The 14748-nt window shown below is 41.3% G+C and overlaps 1 protein-coding gene across 2 annotated transcripts in view; it reads right to left on the bottom strand.

The window, feature by feature from the left end:
- Window positions 1–14748, bottom strand: part of ZFYVE9 (zinc finger FYVE-type containing 9) — a 126155-nt gene that overhangs the window by 2672 nt on the left and 108735 nt on the right. For both annotated transcript variants that reach the window (XM_074334715.1, XM_074334716.1), the window contains 5 exons: window positions 12883–13033; window positions 10173–10253; window positions 7691–7853; window positions 4512–4617; window positions 2014–2190 (listed from right to left, as the gene is read on the bottom strand). In XM_074334715.1, coding sequence (XP_074190816.1) covers window positions 2014–2190; window positions 4512–4617; window positions 7691–7853; window positions 10173–10253; window positions 12883–13033 — 678 coding nt within the window. The remainder of the gene's footprint in view (window positions 1–2013; window positions 2191–4511; window positions 4618–7690; window positions 7854–10172; window positions 10254–12882; window positions 13034–14748) is intronic.

Genomic DNA, 14748 nt, shown 5'->3' with positions numbered 1-14748 from the left:
CACAACATCCATTCTGCAGCCCATGGATCAAGGAGCACTTTCAACTTTCAAGGCTTATTTAAGAAATACATTCTGTAAGACCATAGCTGCCACAGAGATTCCTCTGATGGATCTGGGAAAAGGAAACTGAAAACCCTCTGGAAAGGATTCACCATTCTAGATGCCATTAAGAACATTCGTGGGTGGCTGGGTGGCTCAGGTGGTTGGAGCGCCGTGCTCCTAAATGCCGAGGTCGCTGGTTCGATGCCCACATGGGCCAGTGAGTTGCGCCCTCTACAGCTAAGATTATGAACAATGGGCTTGACCTAGAGCTGGGCTGCCGTGAGCGGCCGCTGGACAGTGAGAGCTGCCATGGCCTGCCGTGGGCTACTGTGTGCTGCCCTGAGTGGCCAGCAGCTGGAGTGAGCGGCTCGCAGCCAGCGAGATGCCGTGAGCGGCTGACTGATGGCTGGCAAACATCCGCCTCAGCCAGGGGAGCGCAAGGCTCGTAGTACCAGCACGGGCCAGGGAGCTGTGTCCTCCACAACTAAACTGAGAAACAATGGCTTGAATCAGAGTTTGGGGGGCGGAATATCAATGTCAGCAGGAGTTTGGAAGAAGTTGCTTTCAACTCTCATGGATGACTTTGAGGGGTTCAAGACTTCAGTGGAGGAAGTAACTGCAGATGTGGAAATAGCAAGAGACCTAGAATTAGAAGTGGAACCTGAAGTTGTGATTGTGATTGAACTACTGAAATCTTGTGATAAAATTTTATCAGATGAGGAGGAGGAGGGCTTCTTATGGATGAGCAAAGAAAGTGGTTTCTTGAGGTGGAATCTACTCCTGGTGAAGATTGTTGAAATGACAATAAAGGACTTAGAATATTACATAAAGTTAGTTGATAAAGCAAAGACAGGATTTGAGAGGACTCCAGTTTTGAACGAAGTCCTACTGTGGGTAAAATGCCATCAAACAACATTGTATATTACAGAGAAATTGTAACAGGAAGAGTCAATGCATCAAACTTCAGTGTTGTCTTATTTTAAGAAATGGCCACAGCCCCCCAACCTTCAGCAACCACCACCCTGATCAGTCAGCAGCCATCAACAGCGAGGCAAGACCCTCCACCAGCAAAAAAATTATGACTTGCTGAAGGCTCAGATGACAACTAGCATTTTTTAGCAATAAAGTATTTTTTAATTAAGATATGTAGTTTTTTTTAGGCACAATGCGATTGCACACTTAACAGACTCCAATATAGTGTAAACATAACTTTCACATGCACTGGAAAGCAAAAAATTCATGTGACTTGTTTTATTGCGATATTCACTTCACTGTGGTGGCCTGTAACCGAAGCCGCTATATCTCCGAGGTCTGCCTGTAGAGAGATTAGAGTGCTAGGCCACGAGAGAGAAGGAATGGGACAAGGAATTGTGGGAAGGAGAAGCCCATGTGCTAAGAATGGATTATTATTACAAACAGCATTCAAAAACTTCAAGACCAGGAGAGAAGCCTGGCCATAGGAGACTCGAGTTGACAGGAAGATTAGTGGGGCAATAGCTCAAGTCCCATCCACTAACAAACAGGGAAATGTTGACAATAAGAAAACCTTAAGGAGTGGGAGCTGCAGAGCCCAGTTAGCAGAGGCCTGCTGTAGTCAGATTAAGAAAACAATAGGATACGGGATAGCTTGGGACCTGCCCTCTAAGAAAGGCAGAATGATTCCTGAAGGGTGGCACCGATGTCATTCACACAGGGGTGACAGGTCCTCACACACACTTCTCCTCCTAACCCTACACTCAAAAGAAAACCAAGTTCTTGGAAGACATTCTGGTGAGGAAGCCAAGTGGCTCAGAGAGTCTGACCAGGCAGCACAGCCCGTGTGTTACTAAAGGAGGGAAGGCCAGAATCCTGTATCTGGTCAGGCCCAAGGTCCAGAGAATGAAACTCTGGGAACATGCAGGACAACTCACACGTCAGAAAATGTGCACACACTCCACAACCTGCTTCAAAGGTGCCTAAGACTCTCCTTACCTGATCTGAGTCAAGCGTCACACGGAGTCCCAGTTTAGTCATTCCATCTTCCTTCAGAAGCTTCAGGTGGGGACAGAGAGCAAGGCAAAAAGCCTTGGCAATATGCTCGGTCAGTCGGCTATGATCTGCTGGATCACTCAGGCAACTGTGCTGGTCGTCATTTTCTAGGAAAAACACCTGTGCCCCAAACAAAAGAGACCTTTAACCTTGTGTCCAGGAGATGTGGGAAGAAACAAGTCCATCAGCTCACTGTGTATTTAGCACCTCGGTCCCCTGAGATGTGCAAGAGGACCTGACAAATAGGATGCCACAAAGTCCTTGCCAAAAATAGGGCACTAACGTCTTATACCTAAGAAACAATCTCAGTATCTGCATCTACAAAATGGTAGCAGCAACCTGCCTTTCTCCCTGAAAGCCCTAGGTAGAGTTATAATGGTACATTCTACTCAGAACCAGAAAAGGCTTACATTTTGCATTGTGCACTTCTAAAAGGTAATCCCATATAATGGACAATTTTCTTAGGAATTGATCCTAGAATCAAACAGAACGGCCCATATAACTTATATGACCCAACCCCTTCATATTACAGATTGCTCAGAGAAGAGAGGAAACTCGCCCAAGTGCATAAAAATATTTAGAGACAGAGACAGGGTCAAGCCCAGAATCCAAGTCTTCTGCCTCTTGTCACAGACAGAGCTTTTCCCGCCACATGGCCCTGCCCCTGCCCCTGCCCCTGCTGAGGCCAGAGCTGTGTCAGTGTCCAGGGACTGAGCTGAGCACTGCCCTGGGCACCGGCCGAAACACAGCAAATTTGGAACTGAGAGGCCTGAGTCCTAGTCACACAGGAGGGTCATGAGCAAGTCCTTTGGCTTCTTAATGCCCAATTTGCCTTCATAAAATGCAAAGCACCTGTCCTCTCTGGTTAAAGAGTAAATGACTTACAAGCAAAATATGCTTATATATGCCGATCCCTAGCTTACTGCTCAATAAGCAGCTTGTACTAAGAATACAGTGGTACCTCGGTTTTCAAACATCTCCATTGACGAACATTTTGGTTTATGAACGCTGTAAACCCGGAAGTAAATGCTTTGGTTTTCGAACACGACTCAGAAGTCGAACATGTCACACTGAGTGCATGATCCTGAGGTCTAGCTGTCGGCTGTTTTCGAACGTTTCAGAGCTCGTGGATTACGTTCGAAAACCGAGGTACCACTGTACTACAAAGGGGTCAGCTCTGAAGCCCTGTGCCTGATGCCTTGGTGAAAGCAGCAGCGTGAAATGATGCCAAGTGCTCTGGAGTGAGAGTCAGGAGACCTCTGGCCTCTGCTCTGCCAGTAACCAGCATCAAGCAAGTCACAGAGTCACACAGCCTCTCAGCCTGTTTTCTCATTATGCAAATGAGATGGGTTGCCTCCCTACCTTCCTGGGTTACTGGGGAGCAAAAAGGAGGGGACAGAGGTCAAACTTCTTTGTAAGCAATAAAGAGTTTTGCATGTTCCACTGAAAATGTGTCAGAGGAATCATCATTACAAGACCACTGAGCTGTGTACGAAAACATTGAGCCTGATACAAAGAGTAAGTCACTTGGAACACAGCCCAGGAACTGAAGAACCAGGTTCTAATCTCTGTGCTATCAGGACTCAGCTATGTGAACTTGGGTGAGGCACTTAATCTCTCATGGCCTGTGACCTTGTGTGTAAAATGGAAAAGCAAAAATCGCAGAACTTTCCCCAAAATTACAACTTCTAAAGCTACAAAGAATCTTAGAGATCTTGAATTTAAGGCTTTATATTTTATAGATGAGTATAAATGAGGTTGAAAAGAAATTAAGAGACCTAGAACCTACCCATTTACTCTCAGAGAATAAATTTTCTGATTTGTCTGATATGTACACTGACAGGGTCCTTGCCCTACTCCTCTCATTCCCAGGTGAGCCTCTAATACAGCTTTCAAATTAAGGGAACAATATAGTAGAGACGTGCTCAGGAGTTGGCCAGATCTGGGTTTGAATCAGGAGTTTAGCATTACTTGCCATGTAATCTTGGAGAAGTTAGTCTCTGAGCTTTAGTGATGTTGTTTTTTTTTCTTTTTCTTTTTAAATTATAGCTGACACACTAGTTTTCTTATTGGTGAAATAAATCTATTTTTTAAAGACTGTGTTATCTAAGATAGTTTTAATGTGAGTGCAGCATAACTAGCCCGGCTTTCTGAAAAATACACAAGATGGTCTGTACTATTCAGAGATGCACCCTTCATGAATTTCAATGCAAACAAATCTCTACCAGCTAGTTCATCGGAAGGGAGGAGACAAAGTGCTGTGGCCTGCATTTGGTGGCGTTTCTTCACAGTGAGCTAAGATAGGCCACGGAGATGAAGTAGAGAAGATAAACAGATTTTTTTTTTCTCTTATCTTCCAGAATTAGGCCAGAATGAGTCTCTGGGCCTAGCCAAAAGTTATGCTCAAAGGGGGTCAAGGATGCCGAGTTTTATTTCCTTACCTCTGTCCATCTGATGACTTTTCCATTTGCTTTATACTCTGATCCATGGAATATCTTCACACTTGTTATAGACTCCATGGACTTCCCATCTATAGGACTGATGACACTAGAACAGAGGCAAAGAAAAGAGATGGGAACAGCTCTTGAAGTTAAAAAAGCCATGTTTCTTACCAAGTCTTGCTACTAATTACACTGGGTACCTTGCCAAACATATCTGTGCCACACATCACAGCAAGAAGCCACTACAGAAAAGTGTACATAAACAGAGTGCTCATGGGAATGGCTCAGTGAAATAATTCAAATAACACACAGAAAAGGAGTCATGATTCCAGATGCTGCTTCTTTTAATGTAAAGAAATTGTTTTCTCAAACCTGCTCTCTTCTTCCGGCATTCCTTCCTTCAGTGAATGCACAGCCACCCACCCAATCTGGTTCTTCCTCAGCTCTGTCACCACACTCTGCTCCTGTCATAACACCCATCACACTACACTCTTTATATGTTTGCGTACCTGCCTTACAAATGAACATCTAAAGGGGAGGAATATGACATACTGACCTCTGTGTGCTATATTCCTAGTTCTGGCACACTGCTTGGAATACAGGCATTTAGTAAATGCTTACTGATTAAGAGTTATTTGACCAAGTATGCTAATTATGACAGTGCTGGTGTGAACTGATGAGCAATTATCTGTATTATCTATCACAACAAACTCCCTCTGGTGCTCAATTATCATTCCTAGATTCTTGAATACAAAGGCCCACTTTGTATTGTCATTTCCTCTCCAAAATATAACAAGTATAAATATGTGGAGATACACACTCATTCTGATGAGGATTCAAAATAACTACAATCACAAAGATTCCAAACTCTTCCAAACAATTTCCAAACCTGTTTATGTTTTTGAATCTCTATGTATAAAAGATCAAATTTAACTTAAAACTTCAACATCAGGGATTTACTTCACTCATCTGAATTAAAATTATTTAAGCAATGTTCAGTTTAATTTCTAATTCATCAGAAAACAATGTCAAAGAAAGACGACCCTAAGCTGATGAACAGTCTTTTGACCGAAGATACACAGACACTGAGGGACAAGCTGGAAAACATTCAATTTATACACCGCAAACTAAACTTCTGAGTTCAAGAGTCTTCCCTGACTAGTTCTTCTGCTATTTCTAAGACGCTGCCACTGGTATTTCCTGTAAGAAGGGGCAACGTGCTTGTCATTAATTACCAATACCGCACGGCACCAGACTTTCAGACTATCAATGTTTTGATCCTAATAACCGTGTTTCTTTCCAACTAATAACAGAGAATTAAACAGAACTCAATTTTGAAATTAAGTTTTCCAGTAAAGTATGGAAAGATAAATGGTTATTTGTAAAATAAGCAAATGCACTCATTGATTTGGAAATTGCTTCCTTTTGTTCAATAACAAAAGTTTTTAAACCTTTAAAAATAAACCTGGTGTGCCATGTTGTAAACACCCTCTGCCTTTGCTCCCGCTGTTCCCTCAGACCAAACGCCCACAGCTGTGTGGCAGATAACCTCTCATCTTCTCAGCTGCAGCTGAAGCAGCAGCCACTTCTCTGTGAAGTCGATGCTGAATACTGCACTAATAATATGTCTACCAAGCTTACTGTTTTCTTTTTTTTATCTTCACTGTATCCTATAGTTTTCTATGATCATCTGCCATACTTTGGTGTACTTATTTATAACTATTTTCAAAACCAGACTGAGCCACTTGTCAGCTGGGACCATGTGGAATTCAGTTTTTGTATTTCCAGAGGCCTGCATGTAGAATTAGTGACTGAAAGACGGAGGGAAAGGGAGGGAGGGAAGAGAAAAGAGGGAGGGAGGGAAGGCAGGAGGGAGGGGGGGGAGGGAGGGAGGGGAGAAAGCTTAATACAATGAAATATATTTATTCAATCAATTTTTTAAAGTACCTACTAGGTGCCAGACAGTGTTTTCAGTGCTGATAATATAGCAGTAAATAAACCAGACAAAAATAAACCAGTGCCTGCCTCGTGGAGCCTACATCTCAGGGGAATATAATGAAATAAATAAATAAAAATATATTGTCTGTTGGAAAGTTGTAAGTGCTCTTGAGAAGGGGGATAGGAGGTATCGTGGGTGGGAGGGAAGAAATGTGTACGGCAGGGTTATAATTTCCATACGTTGGCCAGGGAAGACCTTACTGAGAAAGTGACATTATAGAAAACGCTGGAAGGCAGTGAGGGAGTAACATGTGGCTGCCTAGGGGCAGAGCACAAGTTACTAGAACAGCAAGTGCAAGGATAGAAGTATAGCTGATGTGTTCAAGCAAAAAGGCAAGTGCTGCTCTGAGCGGTCAGAGGGTGGGCAGAGGGACTCACAGACCGCCTGAAGCCGTAAGGGACTTGGGTTTTTCCCTGGAATGATATTTGAAGTTAGTGGTGGGTTTTGAGCAGAGAAGTGCCACTGCTCTGCCTGCTGTATTTAAAACAGATTAGGCTGAGGGAAGGGAGCAGACCAAGACTAGAACCAGGGAAACCAATTAGGATGGTACTGGAATAATACAGACCAAATGACGGGGGCCTGAACTGGGATGGTGGCAGTAGAGGTAGGTAAGAAGGAGCGTGATTCTGGATATACTGTGAAGTAAAGCTAACAGGATAGACTGTTGGATTAAGTGTAGGATGTGAGAGAAAGAAAAGTATCAAAGGTGAGTCCAGGGTTTTGGCTTGAATCATCAACAAGAGTTGCCATGTACTGGGAAAGAGTGTAGCATTTGAAGCCCAAGGAGGTGGTTCTAGCCCTGCTCCTTTCTAGCTTTGTGGAGCCTTTCGGTGCTCCTAACATGGGAATAACAACACTAGTTGTTACAGCGAATGAAACAACATTAGCAAAAGTGCTTTGTAAAACATAAAAGGCTTAGATATTACTATAAGCTCAATAATTTTAGAGCAATTGTTTTGTTTCATCAACTCCTTCCTTCCTCCTCCCGTCAAAAATATGCATAGACATTCCTGTAGAAATTAAGCCAAGAAGCCTGGAATTTTAAATTCTGTTATGTATACAAAGCAGTCCTTTTAAGCAGCGCTTTCAGTCAAGGCACAACACACCAGTGTAGACAAACCCAGAGCCCAGCACGACTAAATGCCATGAGGGGCGGGGGGGGGGGGTTCGCTGCCTTTACCCCTTGTTGACGTTCTTGTCATCGTCCACCCACTGGATGTGGATGTGCTCCTGGGGGTCCTCGGCGTCGGCCTTGCCACAGGTGATGGTGAAGTCCTTCATCTCTCGCAGCGCCTGCCTCAAGGCATCCATGTTCTCTGCAGTGATCTGGACCATAACGCCATCTGAGAATCAGCAGCAAGACCGTACAGATGGAAACAACGGAAAGCCAGGGAGAGGGGGCAGCTGAAACATGGTACCTGGCATCTGGCAAATCCCTCCAGGATGTAGTGGAAAACTTTGCGCTGCTCTCTAAAGCTGACGATACCAACAGGTTTTGTTCTTTGAGCTGAACTCTTACTGAAAGTGCTATGAAGAGCGAATGCCAAGATGGGTTCTGCTTAAAACAGTGGCCTGTTGATTTCACTTTAGATACAACAAGAGTTTCTCAAGACTGCTCAAAAGGAAAACTACACATGGTCATATCGTTCTTTGGACTCTCAGAGTATTTTGTTCCTGTTTCCACTCTTGCATTTATCATGCTCTAATCATATTCACTGGTTTGCACTTCTGCCTCTCTCACCTTACTATGACTGCCTGTCATTTACTGGGTGAATGCCCAGTAAATATTTGTTAAATAAATCAACAGTAGAGGGATAGGGGATAAATCCATTTACTGACTAGCAACAAGGCCAACCTACCACATGTGTTTCACATGGGCTACCATGAGCCAACAGACGGTAATCATTGGGGGCCGCTACGTACCTGAGTCAAAGGCAAACACTGAAATTAGGGGTGAAAATTGTTATGTGTGAGTAATTATCCTGCTTCACTGACACAAAATTTTGTCAGCTGAAATAATTTCTAAAGAGCTTCAATAAAAATGTCATAAATTCGCATATAATTGCTCTACTGACACACACAGTGGAATGCAGGCCTAAGGAATTCCCAGCCCAAAGGCATCAATCAACATGACTTCTGACAAACTGCCTTTAACTGTAAGGATCTGCATCAGTACAATTTATCATTTCAACAACAATGAAAAGGTGTTTTAAAATTATTTTTGTAAAGACACAATTTCAAATATAGTAAATACTTGATCACATAAGCATTAATTAGTCACTTAAGACCAAACAATGATTTAACTTCCAGATTCTTAACAATTTCTTAATAGCATGTTTCTGCTTTGTAATCAGTTGTGAAATTTAGTGGTAAAATATTAGTATGTTTTGCTCTTCACATGTTCTTTTATTAAGTTTACCAATAAAAAATATCAAAGTCAGTATCTATTAACATATGTAAGATTATTTACGTTTTTTAATTAACACACTGGAATTCACCCTCTGGAAGAGCTGCTTTTAGACAGAGCCCTGGAGTGAGCTACTGTGAAATAAAAACATGCTGTCATGTGTGATAGATTGTATTTTCCAAAGATGACCACAGTACATCCTGTGTCACATGCTTTTCTACAATGCTATCTTCCTATTTCCCCATCAATAAGTAGAGTCTAACTCCTGTCCCCTTGAATCTGAGCAGACTTATGACCACTTCCAACACCAGAGTATGATGGAGGTGGCACTGTGCAACTTTCGAGGCTGGGTGATAATAAGCAACATGGCTTCTGCCTTATTGCTAGAACACTTGTGCTTGGGGTCCTGAGCCATCATGTAAGAAGTCCAACTATCCCAAGGCTGCCATGCTAAGGAGTCTAATGTGAAATGCTCGTCATCATTCCTCGTCTGTAAACCATACTAGGCCAGGCCCTGGACATGTGAAGGAACAAACCTTCAAATAATTCTAGCTCCCAGCCATCAAGTAACCACCATCCTTCAAGTCAAGTCATCCCAAGTGAGGCCCCAGACATCAGTGAGCAGGGTCAAGCCATCACTGCATTGCCAAGTCAAGGGCAGACCCAGAGGGTTCACTGAGCATGATAACATAGTTGCTGTAAGCCATTAAGTTCTGGGTTAATTTGTTCGGCAACAAGAATAACCAGATCAAAATACAGTGAAGAATAATTGACAAAGAAAAGAAGCCGTATGTTCATTAGCATTTCATTAACTTTCATCTAATGAAAGGCTATGTGTCATGTCTCACTATAGCGAACCAGCAGCAAGCACATCCCATTCTGTATCCCAAATGATGACTGCAACATTCCTGTGGGTAAGAGGGACTGAACTTCATCTACACATTTACAGATTTACACCCAGTGGTATATCTGAATTCAGACACTGTCCCTTGGGTACCTTATCCCAATGCTGTGAGAGGTCATCTCTTAATGTTTATGTCACTGTTCTATGGTATCTCTACCACTTACTTCTTAGGAGAACTAAGCGTCATTATGACAGTTTTAATTAGCTGAAGAGTGAGATGCTATTGAATAAGTAATAGGAGTGCAAAAGTCTATGGCAAAAATGTCAAAGCTTCCTTTTAATGTCCCTTGCTTTTCAGTTGTACAATTAGGACTGAACTAATGTACAAGCAATAAATAACTCATTCTTTACCTTCCACAATACTGGACTTGGCGAGATATCCTGAAGAAGATTTCAGAGCGCCACTGAACACAAAGAAACTGGCACCAGTCACTAAAATAGCAAGAGAAATAGTTTAGTGAAGATAGACCCTGAGATGGAGGGCCTGAGAACATACTGAAATAGTAGTTGGGAACTCCAACCATCATTATCCATAAAACAAAAAACACCAACTCTATATACACCACAATATACAAGTAACCAATAATTCTAATGCTTATGATAGGTTGGGAATGAGGTTTAAATATATACTCTCCCATTTTGTTTTGTTCTCTCTCCAATCAAGAATCAAAGAATCGGGCCGGGCCAGTGGCTCAGGTGGTTGGAATGCTGTGCTCCTAACACTGAGGTTGCCAGTTCAATTCCCACATGGGCCAGTGAGCTGCGCTCTCTACAGCTAAGATTGTGAACAACGGCTCTCCCTGGAGCTGGGCAGCTGTGAGCAGCCAGAGGTTGGCATGAATTGCCATGGGCTGCTGTGTCCTGCCCATAAGTTGAATTTTATTTCCACATAATAGAAAACCTTAAAAATAGAGATAGGTATTTTTCACCATGTGCTACGGTGTGCTGCCATGAGCGGCTGGCAGCCAGTGTGAGTGGCCGGCAGCTGGCGAGAGCTGCCATGAGCTGCTGTGAGCGGCCGACCAACAACCAGTGACCGGGTGACGGACTGCCTCAGCCGGGGGGGAGCGTAAGGCTCATAATACCAGCATGGGCCAGGGAGCTGTGTCCTACACAACTAGACTGACAAACAATGGCTTAAACCGGAGTGAGGGGGGAGACGGAAGAAGGGGATAAAAAAAGAATCAAAGAATCATACAAGCAAAGAAATCTGAGTGGTCAAGTCTAGGGCTTTGGCCTGAAGCCTGATTTTATAAATAAAATTATACTGGAATACAGCCATGTCCATTCATTTACACACTGTCTATGGCAGTTTTTAAAACATGACGCCACAGAGTTGAGTAGTCGGTGACAGAGACTATAGGCTTGCAAAGCCTAAAATAAACAGAAAAGGTCTGCTGACCCCTGATCTAATTCATTGGTTTTCAGGTGTTTTTTTTTTTTTTTTTCAAATATCTTTTGAATATGAAGATATGGTTGACTATTTTATTTACCAAGTGGAGCTATTAAAAAAACAAATACGTATTAAAAAAACAAACACTTGATACCATTAACTCTTCATAAAAGAAAGGATACTTAATACATTTACCTCTATGAAAACTTAACTACACTATCTTTATTTTTCCACATCTTAAATTGGACCAAACTATTCCAATTCCCTACCCATCAGCTCTGCAGGATCTCTAATAGGTAACTCATCCAGCCTTTGTCAGAGATGCCTAGTGACTAAGAGCCCACATTAGCACAAGGCGGCACATTCTATTTCTAGATAACTCTGGTTACAGAGTGTGCTCTCTAGATCTTTGTTACTTTCACCCATTGGTGCTGGTTTTGGCCTTTTGTAGCTATAGAGAGTAAGTTGAATCTGATTTCCACATAATAGAAAACCTTAAAACTAGAGAGAGTTATTTTTCACTCTCTTCCAATCTATACTTTTTCAGGTTAAACATTTATGCTTCATTCAAGAGGTCTTCCTTTGATCTAATTTCAGATTGTTCACGTCTTGCATCATCCTCTGAAGACCTTCTAGTTTTACTAATTACATTGATGATATCCAGAACTTATTCAAATATTCCAGGTATGATTTGACGAGGGAGTACTGTGGACTTGTCACCTACCTTATTTTGGATATCGTATTTGAATATTTATGTGCTAAATACCTTTTATATCTTTATTAAACAATTAAAATATATACTGAAGAAAGTGACCTACAGTATGTCTTCTAGAGAAGTGTTTCATAAAGCGTACTAAAGAAAGCTAGTTTTAGATGATATTAGAGGTAAAAGAGTCGTGGTCAAATAAATTTAGGAAGGGCTAGGCATTGTCCTCCTTTTGGAAAATCACAATATACATACATCAGCTTGTTAAAGGCTCTGAAAAGTCCTATAGTAAAGGAATCTGTTTAAATTTGTTTAACTCAAGACTTCTCATTTTAATGTATTAAGCAAGACTTTTATTTATTTATGTGAATATTTTTTAAAACCGCAGAATCTGATAAGACGCTTCAAGAAATGCCACACTGAGCAATGCTCCTTAAATTCTAATGTGCATTTGAATCACACTGTGATTGTGTTAAAATGCAAATCCTGATTTAGCAGATCTGGGGTGCGGATTCTTCATTCTTAATAATCTAAGTCATGAGACCACATTCTGAGTACCACTGAACCTAGAAACCTTCCTTCAAAATCCTGTCAACCCCCTAGTAATTAACATTCTTTGAGTATGGTCATTCAACAAGCTCCAAATACAAGAAGCATATTCTCACTATGGGGCCTACTCTCCTACCTTCAAATACCAATGCTGGCCTTGTCAATATCCCGAGGCAGTACTGAGGCAGTATTTTCAAAGTTCCCCGCAATAAAAGAGATGCCATTTGCAACTCTGAGTCTGGCTACTTGGGAAGTCAACATAAAATCCTGGAGAATAAGCTTGAAAAGGTTAAGTTACTCAGATTGTTTGTGGCTACCTCTCTAGCGAGTAAGTGTCATGGGGCTGTGATAACCAACTTTGCAAGTCCAGCACAATCTCCATTCTCACAGTCTCAATCAGTTCAACTACTTACCCTTTCTGGGCTGATTGTGAATACTGATAGCCTGGGTCTGATAATTCCCATCATCATTCTGTACACACACGAGATGAGAGTCTGCCTTCTCATTGAAGCAAGCACCTCCTGCCAGGACATGCTCATTGGACTTGTTCATGGCTTTCATCATCTGAAATCAAAGAAGAGGGTTACCTTTCTTATTCTGCGAAGAATGGGGTTTTTTTGTGTGGTTGTTTTTGGTCTGACAAAATACAACTCCTTCACCTTCTCAAAGACAAAACAGACTACTGTATTATTATTATTACAGTGACAAAGGGGATACCAAATAATGCAAATAAAGTGAAAAATCAAATCAATCACTAAAAAAAGTCAATATACACAAAAATTCCCCGTATAGTTTATACGTGATTCGTATTATAACCTAGGCACATGACACATTTTGCATTCATTTTTTGTCTTTTATTGCTGCACTGAACTCAAGTAACTAAAATTAGTTTAGCTAATTACAGTAGTTTCTACTATCCAGTGGATTCTCTGATGATATTATATATATACAGAAATTTTCAGTCGAGTGTCCCATATTTAAGAGTGTTTGCCTCCTTTTTCCACATGCATACAAAGGAGTGAGGTCCTGCCCTCTAGAAATAAATACATTCCATTGTTTCTTAGGTTTATAATTTATGTTTGAGATCATCAATGAAATCATAAATATTTTGCTTTGTTCTTCAAAAGATTTAAAATGATAATTCTGAAGCTAACCTATAAAAACTCAAAGGCCACCATTTTGTGTCTAGTAAACAAATCTGAATTTACATTATCTTGATGCTAAACTCTGGCATCTGGTTGAAATAAGCTAATAATAACTTGTTTTTATTTCCCAGTTTTTCCTTCATGCCATCCCATTTGTTCAACTTTCTGATCCAATTCTTTAAAATGGCTTCAATCTTTTGAATATCTAGTCCAAACTTTTATTTTGTTTATTCCCCTCTTCCTCTTATATTATCAACAGCAGTATCACAGAGTGAAAAATACCAGATGAGTGTTCTGATATCTTTTATATTCCTGTATCAATACAGTCAAAAAAATTTACTGAGGTGAAATTCACACAACATAAAATTACCCATTTTAAAGTGAACAATTCAGTGGCATTTAGTAAATTCACAATGTTGTGCAACCACTATCTTACCTAGTTCCAAAACATTTCCATCACTCCAAAGTAAAACCCTTTACTCTTTAACCAGTTTCTCCCCACTCCCCACCTCCAACTACCGATCTGCATTCTGTCCCTATGCATTTATTCTGAACAGTTCATGTAAGTGGAACTATGTGTGATCATTGTGTCTGGCTTTTTCATTTTGCGTAACATTTTGGAAGCTCATCCATCCATGGTGTGGCATGTATCAGTACTTCATTCCTTTTTATGGATGAATAATATTCCAGTGTATATACAGATTAGGGGTACCAACCCCTCATGCAGTCGAAAATCCACGTATAACTCTTGACTCCCCTAAAACTTAACTATAGTCCCTGGGTATGCAAGGGGGATTGGTTCTAGGACCCTTGCAATGCCAAAATCTGTGGATGCTGGTCTCATACAAAACAGTGTAGAACAATGCAGACAGTTGGCCCTCCACATCTGTGGATTCCCAATTGCAGACTGAAAATACTGTTTTGGATCTGCAGTTGGTTGAATCCTCCGATGCGAAACTTGGGGATACAGAGGACTGACTGCATATTTACCGGAAAAAAATGTGCCTATAGATAAACCTGCACAGTAAAAAAACCATGAAGTTTGAGGGTCAACTGTATATATATACCACAATTTGTTTATCCATCCATCCATGGATATTGGGCTATGTCCACCTCTTGACTACTGTGAATAGT

This window comes from Rhinolophus sinicus, linkage group LG06 (genome assembly GCF_036562045.2).
Source record: "Rhinolophus sinicus isolate RSC01 linkage group LG06, ASM3656204v1, whole genome shotgun sequence".
NCBI classification, from domain to species: Eukaryota; Metazoa; Chordata; class Mammalia; order Chiroptera; family Rhinolophidae; genus Rhinolophus; species Rhinolophus sinicus.
The sequence above is the reverse complement of the archived record's forward strand: the minus strand, read 5'-3'. Positions and strand labels throughout refer to the sequence as shown.